An 11,843-nucleotide genomic window follows, 5' to 3' on the forward strand; every position below is an offset into this window, starting at 1 on the left:
ACAATAATTTCGTAAATTATAGCCTTCGGGGCGTGTTCCTTGCAGTAAACGCCGTTTGTTTCTACTGTTAAAAAGTGGCTCATATTGTTCAGCCGGACATTGCAGTGACGTGGACGGCGTCCAAGCGAGTGACAAAGTCTTATTAAAATAAAACACGCCGATTTGCGCGCACGTAGGCACGCACACGCGCGCGTTTTCCTTGCGCGCAGTTCGCAAGCGGGAGGCGTGGATGTGGATGTGGCTGCCTTCTGACATTCTCGTATCAGCAGCAGGTTCTCGTGGAGGCAGGCGGGCAAGCAGCCTTCACATGACAACACCCGCCACCGCACACAACGAGCACAAACACGGAACGCGCGCTCGCCCTGCATGCTCTCTGCGGATCGACAATGGTTTGACACCGGCTGGACCGCTTCCCCCCTCGAGGTTCTATAAATGAACCTATCGACCAGGGAAGTTCGGGCGTCTTCACCGTAGCTGCGGGAATACTTTCCAAGCAGACTTTGGCCAGTGTGGGCATGTGAGAAGGTTTTTTTTCCGCGCATGTTCTTCGCTTTTTTGCGCAGCCTTCTCCTGCTGTTTGGAGAAGGGGGAGGCGGTGGAGCAGGAGTAGGAACGACTTTCCCCTAACTTGAGCCCCCTGCCTATGGACGACGGTGGTCCCCTGTCTCCCAGGGCAAATGCTTTTAGTATTGCCGCTCTGATTTGTGCTGCAGAGCAAGCAGGAAACGCAGCGTTTGACAAGCGCTCGAGCACCGGCCTGGACAAACCAGACGGGAACAACCACAGCTGCTGCACAATGCATTACAGCACTGTGACCCGGGAAATGGAAGGTAAACAAGTTTGTTGATTATATGTCCACGCATGATGGAAGGTGACATTCAGATCCGCGGTTGGAGCCGAAACTTGTTTTGATTTCACAACTATTGACTGCCTACTTTTAAATGGACACCGAAGCAGCCAAAAGACGACCTAAAAATCTTCATTTATGCTCATTCACAAAAAAAAAGTACTGTTCAAACATGCTGCTTTTTTTAAATTGAAAACAAACAAAAAAAACGTCTGTTAGATTTTACTTACATATTTATTTATTGGGATATACAGATAACAAATATAGACATATACACATATATACGATTTTAAATCATGCAGTGTTAAAAATCCGCTCAAATAAACCTAAAATTTTGCTATCGATGGCTACATTTTGAATTTAAGCACATTTGTAACAAAATGGAAATATAAAAAGTGGGTAAAACGTCAATGTTTTGCGTAACGGCGAAACTCAACTATACGCGCTATCTCATCTCAAGTATTTATCCACTATATAAGCAACATTCAGCGCCTGCATATTTATTTATTTATTTATTCATGCAAATCACTATATGTTTACCCAGTCCATCGTTTACATTGCTCACCTCCTATTGTTTTGTGTCAACGGGGGTGATGCGGGCCCCATCCAAAATAGGAGTGGGTGCCGGAAAGCCCATTAAAAAAAAGGGGCGCACTTATGTGTCAATCAGTCTCTTCACGTGGCGAGGAAAAGCCACATTACCTGCAGTTCCTTATCTAAATAGAAATAAGAACCTGTTTTATCGCAAAGGGGAGGCCCTCCGCGCCAGATAAGAGAAGCAGGCTGTCTTGCACTCGAACACACACATGCGCGCCCGCTCAGCAGCAGCGCACAACACCGACGCGCACTATCGACACAAAAGGAGAAAAACACCGCAGGATTCCATGCAGCGGGATTCGCTCCACTTTGGACGCGTTTTTAGCTTTTGGGATGCTATACCTCCGGGATTTATAACAAACCGAAACGGAAACTTTGAAATCCATCCTGACATCTTGGAAGTCATTTATTCTGTTCTTTTCTCTCTCTTTCTCTGTCTGTGTTACCGACTACAAGACCTATTAGTAAATCCAGTCTTTTTGGGATGATTTCAGCCATATCCAGCCCGTGGCTGACGCAGCTGTCCCATTTTTGCGATGTTGCAGCCTTCACGACCAGCAGCCTGAGCAGCCTCAACACCCCGGGGGGATACCACCTCTCCCCCTCCCCCGGGGACCCTTACACCCAACACGAGGCCCACTTTGATCCCTGCCCGGCCGCTCAGCCCAACTACGGCTATGCGGGCCAGGCCCCGTCGAGCGACCCCGCCGGGACCCCTTGCTCGTCGTCCTCGTCCAACTCCACACCTAACAGCAAAAACATCATCAAGAAGAACCCCAAAGTGGCTAACATTAACGTCCAGTTGGAGATGAAGGCCTTATGGGACGAGTTTAATCAGCTGGGCACCGAGATGATCGTCACCAAGGCGGGAAGGTGAGAGCGTGAGGCTCATAATAAAGGCTGCAATTATTTCATATTATAGCCTGTAGCGTCAAATCGAGTTATATTACCACCATTATTGTTTCATTTGGCTACGTGACATTTTAATTGTTGAGTAGAAATTGTTTTACAAACGCAAACCTTGTTTTGTTTTTTATTCCCTCAACAGTTTGTGTTCTTTTTTAAAATTAAAACGCTTGTCTTCATTGCAAATAACTTTCCTCTTTTTCACGAGCGACATTTATTTACACGTTATTACATAAAGTATCTGTGATTGAAATCTATGCAAAATAAGACGCGGAATAACTTGGCAGATTTGAGCTGTGCTGCAAGCATGCGTGTGCGCGTACAGCGTAATGTGACAGGCGTCTGCAACTGCAAAAACAGCGTTTGCAGCCTGCTTTTCACCTCTAACCCGCATGGCATGCATCCCTCTCAGTTTTACGCACGCTTGTTACGCCATACCTAAACACAATTTGTCATCAATTATAACTTGTATCATTTCGATTATTTGGACTTTGTATAAAAGCGTCTATTTCCTTTTTTTATTGGCCTCCGTTTTAAGTTCGTTCGATTTTGATCACCGAAAGGTTTTCGTTTGTTGGTCTATTTTATTGAATATATAAAGTGGTGCTAATATAGGCTTGGCTTTCTCAAAAAAAAAAATTACATTAATAGCGATTGGAACATTTCTAGGAATATTGTAGACGTGATCGTTTGAGAATGTAAACACTCGCTTGCTCTATAGAAATAAAGTTTTGCTTATTAACATTTTTCTGTTTCCGTATTATGAGACATTATTATAGTATAGTCACATAAATTTATATAATAAATTATTAATAATTAGATATAATAATAATATATATAATATATATAATAATAATATGAATAAAGGTAATTTGAGCAAAGTTGTATCCAACATTTTGCAATACCCCAAAACCAGCTCTCCGTTTCAAGAAAGTTGCTGGCCCCTGTCATAAAGTGAGCGTTTACCCCTCGAATGCTCTGAACTTTGAATCAGTTGCAAGGTTGGAAGCCTATTATTTATTTATTTATTTATTTATTTATTTATTTATTTATTTATTTATTTATTTATTTATTTATTTATTTATTTATTTATTTATTTATTTATTTATTTATTTATTTATTTATTTATTTATTTATTTATTCATGAAAATACAATGGAGAGAGGCATCGCCTGTTTCAATAATCTTGAAAGTGTGGCACCTCTGGTGCAGTGTGACAAGTAGCACTTTAGAGGCTCCTTCAGCCTCGGCAAAGCCAAACAGTGACGTTAATTGAGCGTTGATTTGCATCCCTTTTCATCCCTTGACATGGGCATTAGTCAGCTCGTTCAACTGGCCAAGCACAGAAACGTCGTAGGAGAGGGTATAATTGCATTTCAAGTTCAAAATCAATTCGGTGCACTCGCGGCGTCATGTGCAGTAGGAGGTAGGTAGAAAGCTGCTTCTGGGTGGAATTGGTATATGTCATAAATCTGTGTGGGCAAATGTAAATGAAAGAAAGTGAAAAGTTGGCCTGTTTTGCGATGGCTATATGTGTCTGGAAAATATCAAAACAAAAAAAGTCATTTAAAGCTCAAGAGCAAATTAAAAGACAACAAACTATTACGTCTTTCCCACTGTAGCTCGTAGTTTCGACTTTTCTTTTATAAATGCATTTCTGCGAGCATGGAACAATATGTGTTGGATAAATGTGTTGACAAAATTATTATTATTATTTGGATAATTTCGTGATTCCCCATTTCCGTGCAAATGTGCTGCGGGTGTTTACATAAAAGCAGGCAATATAGCAACTTGAGAATTTAATGTCTATTTTCTGGGCTCTTTCCAGGCGAATGTTTCCAACATTCCAAGTGAAAATATTCGGGATGGATCCAATGGCGGACTACATGCTCCTAATGGACTTTTTGCCAGTGGACGACAAACGTTATAGGTTAGCCTCCTTATAACAGTTAAGCATGGGTTGAAAAAAAAAAAAATGCACACACGATTTACATCGGATTTCATGTGCCAGAAATTGTAACTAATGCATGTAAGAACCAATACATATGTGACTTATGCAAATTCAAAGTGAAACGCACACACGGATCAAGCATGAGTTGATATACCGTTTTGATATGAATATACATTAATAAAAACCAAATTGCATGATAAATGACCCCAGTTATCCCCACAGGTATGCGTTCCACAGTTCCTCGTGGCTTGTGGCGGGCAAAGCTGACCCAGCGACCCCTGGAAGAGTCCACTACCACCCGGACTCTCCGGCAAAGGGCGCCCAGTGGATGAAGCAGATTGTTTCTTTTGACAAACTCAAACTCACCAACAACCTCCTGGATGATAACGGACATGTGAGTGCAATTAGTTAATTCTTCCATACATGTACAAAATATGTTTTTGTCATTATATAATTGCAGCAATGGCAGCATGATAAAATCCAATTTTGGGTTCGGCCTATGGATTTGTGATTCAAATAACTGGATTTTCACTGAGTGAGAAGAGCATTGAAGTTTTGAAAAGCTTTCAACTCGCCATCAATTTGTACATATTAAAATATCAACATCTATCCATTCATCAATGTTTGTCCTCATTGAACCACGATTCGAACCCAAAACCTCTCAGCTGTGAGACAGGCCTGTCTGCTAACCACTGCCCTTCCATGCCGCCATAAAATATAAGCATGAATAAAACTTTTATTCCCACAACTTCAATACGTTTGTGTGGTTTTGTGTTAATAACAGTAATAACAGTTCCTCAAACTAAACAAAAATGTTTCATGTACAATACAGTTTAGCTAGGATCTTTTATTTTATGGATTTACTTTTTGATTGATTGGTTTCTTATGAGTGCCTTTCTCGGTCAGCTTGCTAATGTGGCTTTTTTATTTTTATTTTATTTTTTCTCCACAGATCATTCTCAACTCAATGCATCGCTATCAGCCCAGGTTCCACGTGGTCTATGTGGATCCTCGCAAGGACAGCGAGAAGTACGCAGAAGAGAATTACAAAACTTTTGTGTTCGAGGAAACCCGCTTCACAGCAGTTACGGCGTACCAGAATCACCGGGTAAGAAAGTCACTCCAAATTATGATTATTAAGTTCCAACAAACTTGATGAAGATCTGCTGCTAAAAAAACAAGACGGCATCACGATAATAGACTTCTTTCTTTGTCTATGCACTTACAATTTGCTCGGTGTATTTCAAAGAATTGGATAATATTGCTTAATATTGTTTTGATGTGCAAATAATAATATAATTTAAACACATAATTCACATAATTCAAGTATTTTCATGAAATAAATAAGTACCTTGGTGCTCTCATGAACTAATTCAAATACAAAGCACGTACATACATAAAATATTAAGCTTGTGTTCTTACAATCCTACAATCATCTTTCTTGTAAAGTCCAGGCTAATTATGCAAGAGTTGTAGCTGTTATGTTTACTTTGCAAATTATCAAAAACAATTCTCCAAATTGATCTGACTGTGGTGCGCCCCTGGTAGCCCTGCGTGGACTTCATAAGTAGCTACGAGTCTGTTCTACAATAATGTTACTGGTCATGGGACAGTGTGATTTTCTTGGGATATTGTAGAAGTGGTCATTTGAAAACATAAACACTGGCAGAGATTTATACAAAATTAAATGTGTTCCTAATTATTGTTAAAAAATCATTAACATGATCAGTCTGCACATAAATTCATATCATTAATCATTAACATGTAAACATAAGATTATTAAAGCTAGTAGGAGCAAATTTGCTATTTTCAGAATGGTGTATCATATTTGGTAGTACACAAGAAGTAGTGACCCCTGCATTAAGGACATTGTTTTGATTTTCTTGTAACTTCAGATCACCCAGCTGAAAATAGCCAGTAACCCTTTTGCAAAAGGCTTCCGGGACTGTGACCCAGAGGATTGGTGAGTTTTTGTTGACACTATTACAAAAAGTCCTTTTGACATGTTTGTACATGATATCAAGTGCAACAAAGTCAAAAGGGACATTTGCACACGTTAGGAAAACAATTTAGTATTTTGTTTTTACATAGGTGCCAGATGGGTGGAACTTGCATGTTAAAAGTACACAATGAAGGCTGTGAGCGTTGGAAAACACTGGATATTGTTTCAAAGATTATCGGCTGCTTTTCAGTCATTGATAGATGAGCAAATTTTCTCCATACACAAAAGTCCACACATCTGGTACGGAAACAAGTGACACAATTTCTTCCAAATGCTGTTCATTTTTCCCCTTTCAAGGTTTAACTAAACAGATTACTCTGAAGTGAAGCCTTATTAATCACTGAATAGGACCTTCTGACTGATTTACTTTCAACTTTCATTGATCTAAATGAAAGTTCAGCTATTGTAGAAGGACTCGAAACATGAACACTTCCATACCATCTGAATACATGCTGAAGAAATTGTGGCCTTGGTGTTCATGAAACGACTCCTGTCTCCCTTCCCGCAGGCCCAGGAATCACAGGCCGGGCTCCCTGCCAATAATGAGTGCTTTTGCCAGAACAAGAAACCCAATGTCATCTCCTCCTCAGCAGAACGGCACAGAGAAAGGTCTGCAGCTCCCTCTTTGTTCTGACTTTAGCTTCGCCTGCCACTCTGCTGGCCAACATCAAACCGAGTACGGCTTCTGTCTTCCTGACAACTGGCTTACTGTCAATGTGAGCCACGTTACATCGAATTTACAGCTTAAAAAGTGATGCATTTGAAGGATCGGGCAAACGTTGGCCTTTAATTCAAGAAATAATAGCCAGTCGCTGACTACAAATGAAGGTCCTTTATATTAGTTATTAATACCTATCATACATAATTTACTTACAACCATCTTGATTTATATTTCCAACACTTTTGTGAATCACATTTATTTATTTATTTATTTATTTATTTATTTATTTATTTATTTATTTATTTATTTATTTATTTATTTATTTATTTATTTATTTATTTATTTATTTACTTGTTTATTTTAGTCTCAACTAGGCAAATCAAAGACCGAGTTTGATTACGGTTAATCTCAGTCACGTTGGTGCATTTCTCAGATCAGAAACAAAATGGGAAAATATCATGGTTCTCCAGCAAAAAAATATTTTCTCTCAAAATCCTTGCAAATATTTGTGTCTCTGTGTAGGGATAGTAGTCAAATTGCTTGTCAACAGCGCGGAATGAATTGCCAAAGCATTTGCAATTTTTCAAAGTTGATTTTTGCTGTGAACAAGTGACACGATGTGAAAATTGAACCAGTTAAATTACAGTTGCATCTTCTATGTACAGTATATGCAAATAGTGCATGATTGTCTCCCCATGTGACAAACTGTTTATCTTCTTCAGATGACAGTAGGCGGGACTATGAGCGAGAACCCGGCGGCACACCCATACATGCTGACCCGGCTCACCAGCTGATGTCCCGAGTCCTCAGTCCCGCCCTGCCCGTCCCGGGAGGCCTCCACGCCGTCCCGCTTACCGGCGGCCGCCCGAGCCCTCCGCACGACCTCCGGCCAGACCCTCACACTCTACCCCCGGACACCCTCCACCACCATCCCTACAAGTACCCCACCACCTATGAACATTACCTGGGAGCCAAGACCAGGCCATCCCCTTACCCTTTACCCAGCATCAGAGGACACACGTACCACCACCACATGAACCCGGCCACAGCTAACATGTACTCGGCTACCAGCGGGCCCACAAACTACGACTATGGGCCCAGATAATGACTGCGAACGGTGCACTGCATTGCGGGAATGGAGCCAGCCTTGAAACTTTTCACGCAACCTGCAGGGTGTGTTAACAGACTGAAACTGCTTTGTGGTAAACAAACCCTGCTGTATTTATTTAAAGAATCTCTGCAGGAAGCACAGACGCCCGCGTTAAGCCCTGAAAGAGGTCTTATGTGACCTGTGAACTCAAGGGCGGTTGCTTGGCATCAGCCAACCTGCATGAGAAGTTCAGTCACTGAGCCAGCAGGCCAAGGAGAACATGTTTGATCACAGACTGGAATTGAACATTTTTGTGTTGAATGCACTTTTTGATTTGTCTTGTTTCTAATGCTTTCAAAAAAGCCATACGTTTTATAATCCCTCCACCTTGTAGGTAGACGACATGTTTGCATGCTGAGCTCATCGGAGCGGCTGTGGAAACACGTCGAAATGTTTTTGTCTGAGGAGGGAAAAAAGGTTGCATCATCAAACATGAATATTTTGAGCCGCTTTGAGAAGCTTGTACCATGGCACTGACTTGCAGCAATTCAAAGTAAATGAATGAAGCAGAATGTTTGTTCTGTGTCTGTAAAGTGAACATTAAATTCTAATTAATCTAACCATGTTTTTGTATGAAGCTTCCATTGACTGATCGAAAGATACTGATAGATGGACAAACAGACAGACAAAGCCAAATAACAAATACATGCCTGCAAATACAGTCATTATAATGTTATAAACTAAAAAGCATTTTATAGCAAATTGGTACTTCCACAAGGGCAACATAAGGTATTCATGCTGGACACTGCTCATGCCCAATTGAGCACTTTGGAGATCTTTCCACAATAGGAGTGCCTCCTTTCCATGCAGCCATTTCCCACCTCAAGGTAATTGTTTCATTTGAAGTAGCTTATTTATCTAGATTATTTATTTATTTTGCCACAAGACTAGCAGCCAATAAAGGTGGAGGAAGGGGAAAAGGGTGCCCAAGGGCGCCTGACCTCTGACTGTTAAATGGCTTAATGGCTTTACAATTGTAAAGGTGTCAGAGGTTAAATAATGTTTCTACTCATTTAAACTCGGACTAATTGGTTGTATCATTTTCTGTTTTGTTTGGGGTTTGATTCCAAAGCTTTTCAAGCCTTTTTTATTTTCATTGATTTCATGGCAGTTTTCCCACCAGTTACTTGTAAAATAATATTGTTTTTATGGCAAATCATTTAAAAAAAAAAAGAGAAAAATTGCGCAACCAATTTTATTACTTGGTTTTACCAGTGTCTTTAGTGCCACATGCTGTTCCAATGCGTTTTCCGTCACTTGTTTTGTCTGGTCAGGAAGCAGAGGTCTGGATATGTTTGCCGCTTCGTGCGCTCTGTCGCCGGCCTGCCGCTCACGCTGGGGCTCCCGCAGCCGGACGGTGCTATAAAAAGGTCAATCGAGACAAATGATGGCTTTTTTCTCTTCGCGGTTAAGTGACCCATGTTATCTGTTTCTATCAGACATCAATGAAATCATCTTGAAATCACGAGCTACCAAAAACACATTGCCTTTTCTTTAATAACCACAGCTATTAATTCAATCCAGCGCCACCCAAAAGCTCAAAGAAAGAAAGGCCTGTATCGCAAAATTCAAAAACATACACGGCAAGAAATAAATTGGGTGTCAATTAGGCCGAAAGACACGCACACATGCACAGACACACGCATAAACACGCACACGTGTGTTGTCCTTGACAATAACTATTTGAAATACGAATAATACAAAAGTATATTTATTCAGCGCATGTCGGCCCCCTTCATCAATGTATTTGAAGATTGTAAAACTCGAGTTTTTTCCTCGCAAGTACAAAACCAAAACTCGACCAAACAAAGCGAGGTTTGTTACTAGAAAAACTCGTAGGTTGGGGCATTTCTAAGTCAAAGCAATGGTAGTTTATTAGGAAATTGAGTCAATAGAAATCAGCCAAGCAATTTGATTTTACACTGACATTGAGTGCAACTGAGTGTGCTGTACTGCATATTATTAATCAATCAGATAAATATATACAACAAAAGAGAGCTTGAATACCTGGAGTTTCCGGTGACAGGATGCCAAGGATGTGCCATTGAAATATGAGGAGATCGATGATGGATGACAATGCAACATGAAGCATCATGTCACACTTATCTACATGTGGAACATCTGCTGCATGCGGCTTCTATTAGGCACAAGACGAAGTATGTTGGGACTGTTATTTAAAAGATAGTCAGGTAAGTCCTCCTTATACGTTATGGCACATGCATACAATGCAATGTATTAGTTGTACTAGGTTCATCTTGTTTTTTCTTTTTCAATTACTTCTCTGGTTCTTCTATATCAAACAATTTCAATATTGTTTGATCAATATCAAATTGTTTGATATAGAAGAACCAGAGAAGTAATGCAATGTATTATTTTTGCGGGACACCAAACCACAGTCAAAGTATTGGCCTCTCTTCTTTCATATATATATATATATATAAATTCAGATAAATGCATACAATTTCATTACAAAAATATTGCATTTCTTTGTGATATGGACAATGCATAGGCTGTTATTGCAGTATTATTTTTCCGATATATTGCGCAGCCATATTAGATGCATGTCATATTGTAACAAAAATGTCAACCAGATGGGTGAACAAGCAAAAGGAATAAGAAAACATATAAAACACCAAAGTGTGTCCTAACAATTGTGTTTTTTCTTGTTTCCAAAAAATATAGGGATATGACTAGGGCAATTATGCCATGTAGCGGACAATATATATAATTTGTTTGGTACACATAAACACCAACACCACCCACGCGAATACATCCTACTCCAAAGTGAAGCTGAACTTTGACCCTCAATGCCAAAAATGACACACGTCGGGTGATAAGTGAAGCACAGGGTCTATTGTAGTGGGGGTGTCCCTGTCCATTTATTGACTTCCTAAAAGATCCATTATGAAGTGATTTACGGGGTCCACCAGCCGCCAATGCCAGCGACCAGCAGGTTGCTGTCTGTTCCATTCAGAAGACATCTGCACCAATGGACCCGGCATTTGATTTATCCGACGAAGGACGGAAGCTGGCCCGCGCCGCCGCTGGTGTTTGTTCAAAGCCAACATAAGACTTAGGAAGCTGTTATGAATGGGAGATGTCAGCAGAGAGGTCAGGGACAAAAGGCATAGACGGACCTCTGTGGGGTACAAGGAAAACATGTCCTGGAAACCAGACGAGCGAGAGGGGAGAGAATTTCACATATCCTTTATAACATTTACACTTGCTGAGGTACACACACGTGCGCCGAATGAAATCCAAAAGAAATTTGGTGACCAAATATTGCAAACTATACAACTGAAATGACAAATTGTTTCTAAAAATCAGTTTTAAGTTAGTAGAAAACCTTTTGTGAGTGATCGCAGATAAAATATTCAAAATCTTAATGGAGGTCAACCAAAATTCTGTGTTACATTAAAATTACTGTAAGCAGCTTGTCTGTCAACATTGTCTTTTCTCCCTACCCTCATAATCTGTGGTTGTCATGCTGGTCTAGCTTTTTGAGTTTACAGGTCCTGTACAGAATGCCGAGTCTCTCGCAATGAACTCCCGGCCATCTCAGGAAACAAATCCTATATGAAGCATGTCTAGCATTTGAAGCCATGGCCTTTGTCTTCTTTGTGTGGCCCTTGAACACATCAGCTCCCAAGCTACTTATTTACTCATCAATTGTTATTAATTAGACTGACAGGAAAATAACACTTGCCTATTTTTGGCCAATACTTAATAA

At 40.3% G+C, this 11,843-nt stretch overlaps 1 protein-coding gene and 1 long non-coding RNA gene across 5 annotated transcripts; one reads left to right on the forward strand and one right to left on the reverse strand.

The window, feature by feature from the left end:
- Nucleotides 1–203: 203 nt before the first annotated feature.
- tbx1 (T-box transcription factor 1) lies at nt 204–8,673 on the forward strand. Of its 4 annotated transcripts, none has more exons than XM_061278787.1 (8): nt 204–830; nt 1,939–2,317; nt 4,178–4,279; nt 4,523–4,694; nt 5,253–5,408; nt 6,196–6,263; nt 6,811–7,018; nt 7,686–7,906. In XM_061278787.1, the coding sequence occupies exons 1-8, from the start codon at nt 644–646 to the stop codon at nt 7,755–7,757; spliced, it is 1,344 nt and encodes a 447-aa protein (XP_061134771.1). In that variant the 5' UTR covers nt 204–643; the 3' UTR covers nt 7,758–7,906. The 4 variants fall into 4 exon arrangements, with proteins under 4 accessions (XP_061134771.1, XP_061134769.1, XP_061134768.1 ...); XM_061278785.1 differs by having other exon boundaries at nt 208–830; nt 1,990–2,317; nt 6,811–6,911; nt 7,686–8,673; XM_061278784.1 differs by having other exon boundaries at nt 209–830; nt 6,811–6,911; nt 7,686–8,673.
- A 617-nt stretch (nt 8,674–9,290) lies between these two features.
- LOC133154236 (uncharacterized) lies at nt 9,291–10,385 on the reverse strand. Its single transcript, XR_009714447.1, has 2 exons — nt 10,121–10,385; nt 9,291–9,473 (listed from the first exon to the last, which is right to left on the reverse strand). It is a non-coding gene; the product is annotated as an uncharacterized LOC133154236 (long non-coding RNA).
- Between the last annotated feature and the right edge of the window lie 1,458 nt (nt 10,386–11,843).

This window comes from Syngnathus typhle, linkage group LG5 (assembly GCF_033458585.1).
Source record: "Syngnathus typhle isolate RoL2023-S1 ecotype Sweden linkage group LG5, RoL_Styp_1.0, whole genome shotgun sequence".
NCBI lineage: Eukaryota > Metazoa > Chordata > Actinopteri > Syngnathiformes > Syngnathidae > Syngnathus > Syngnathus typhle.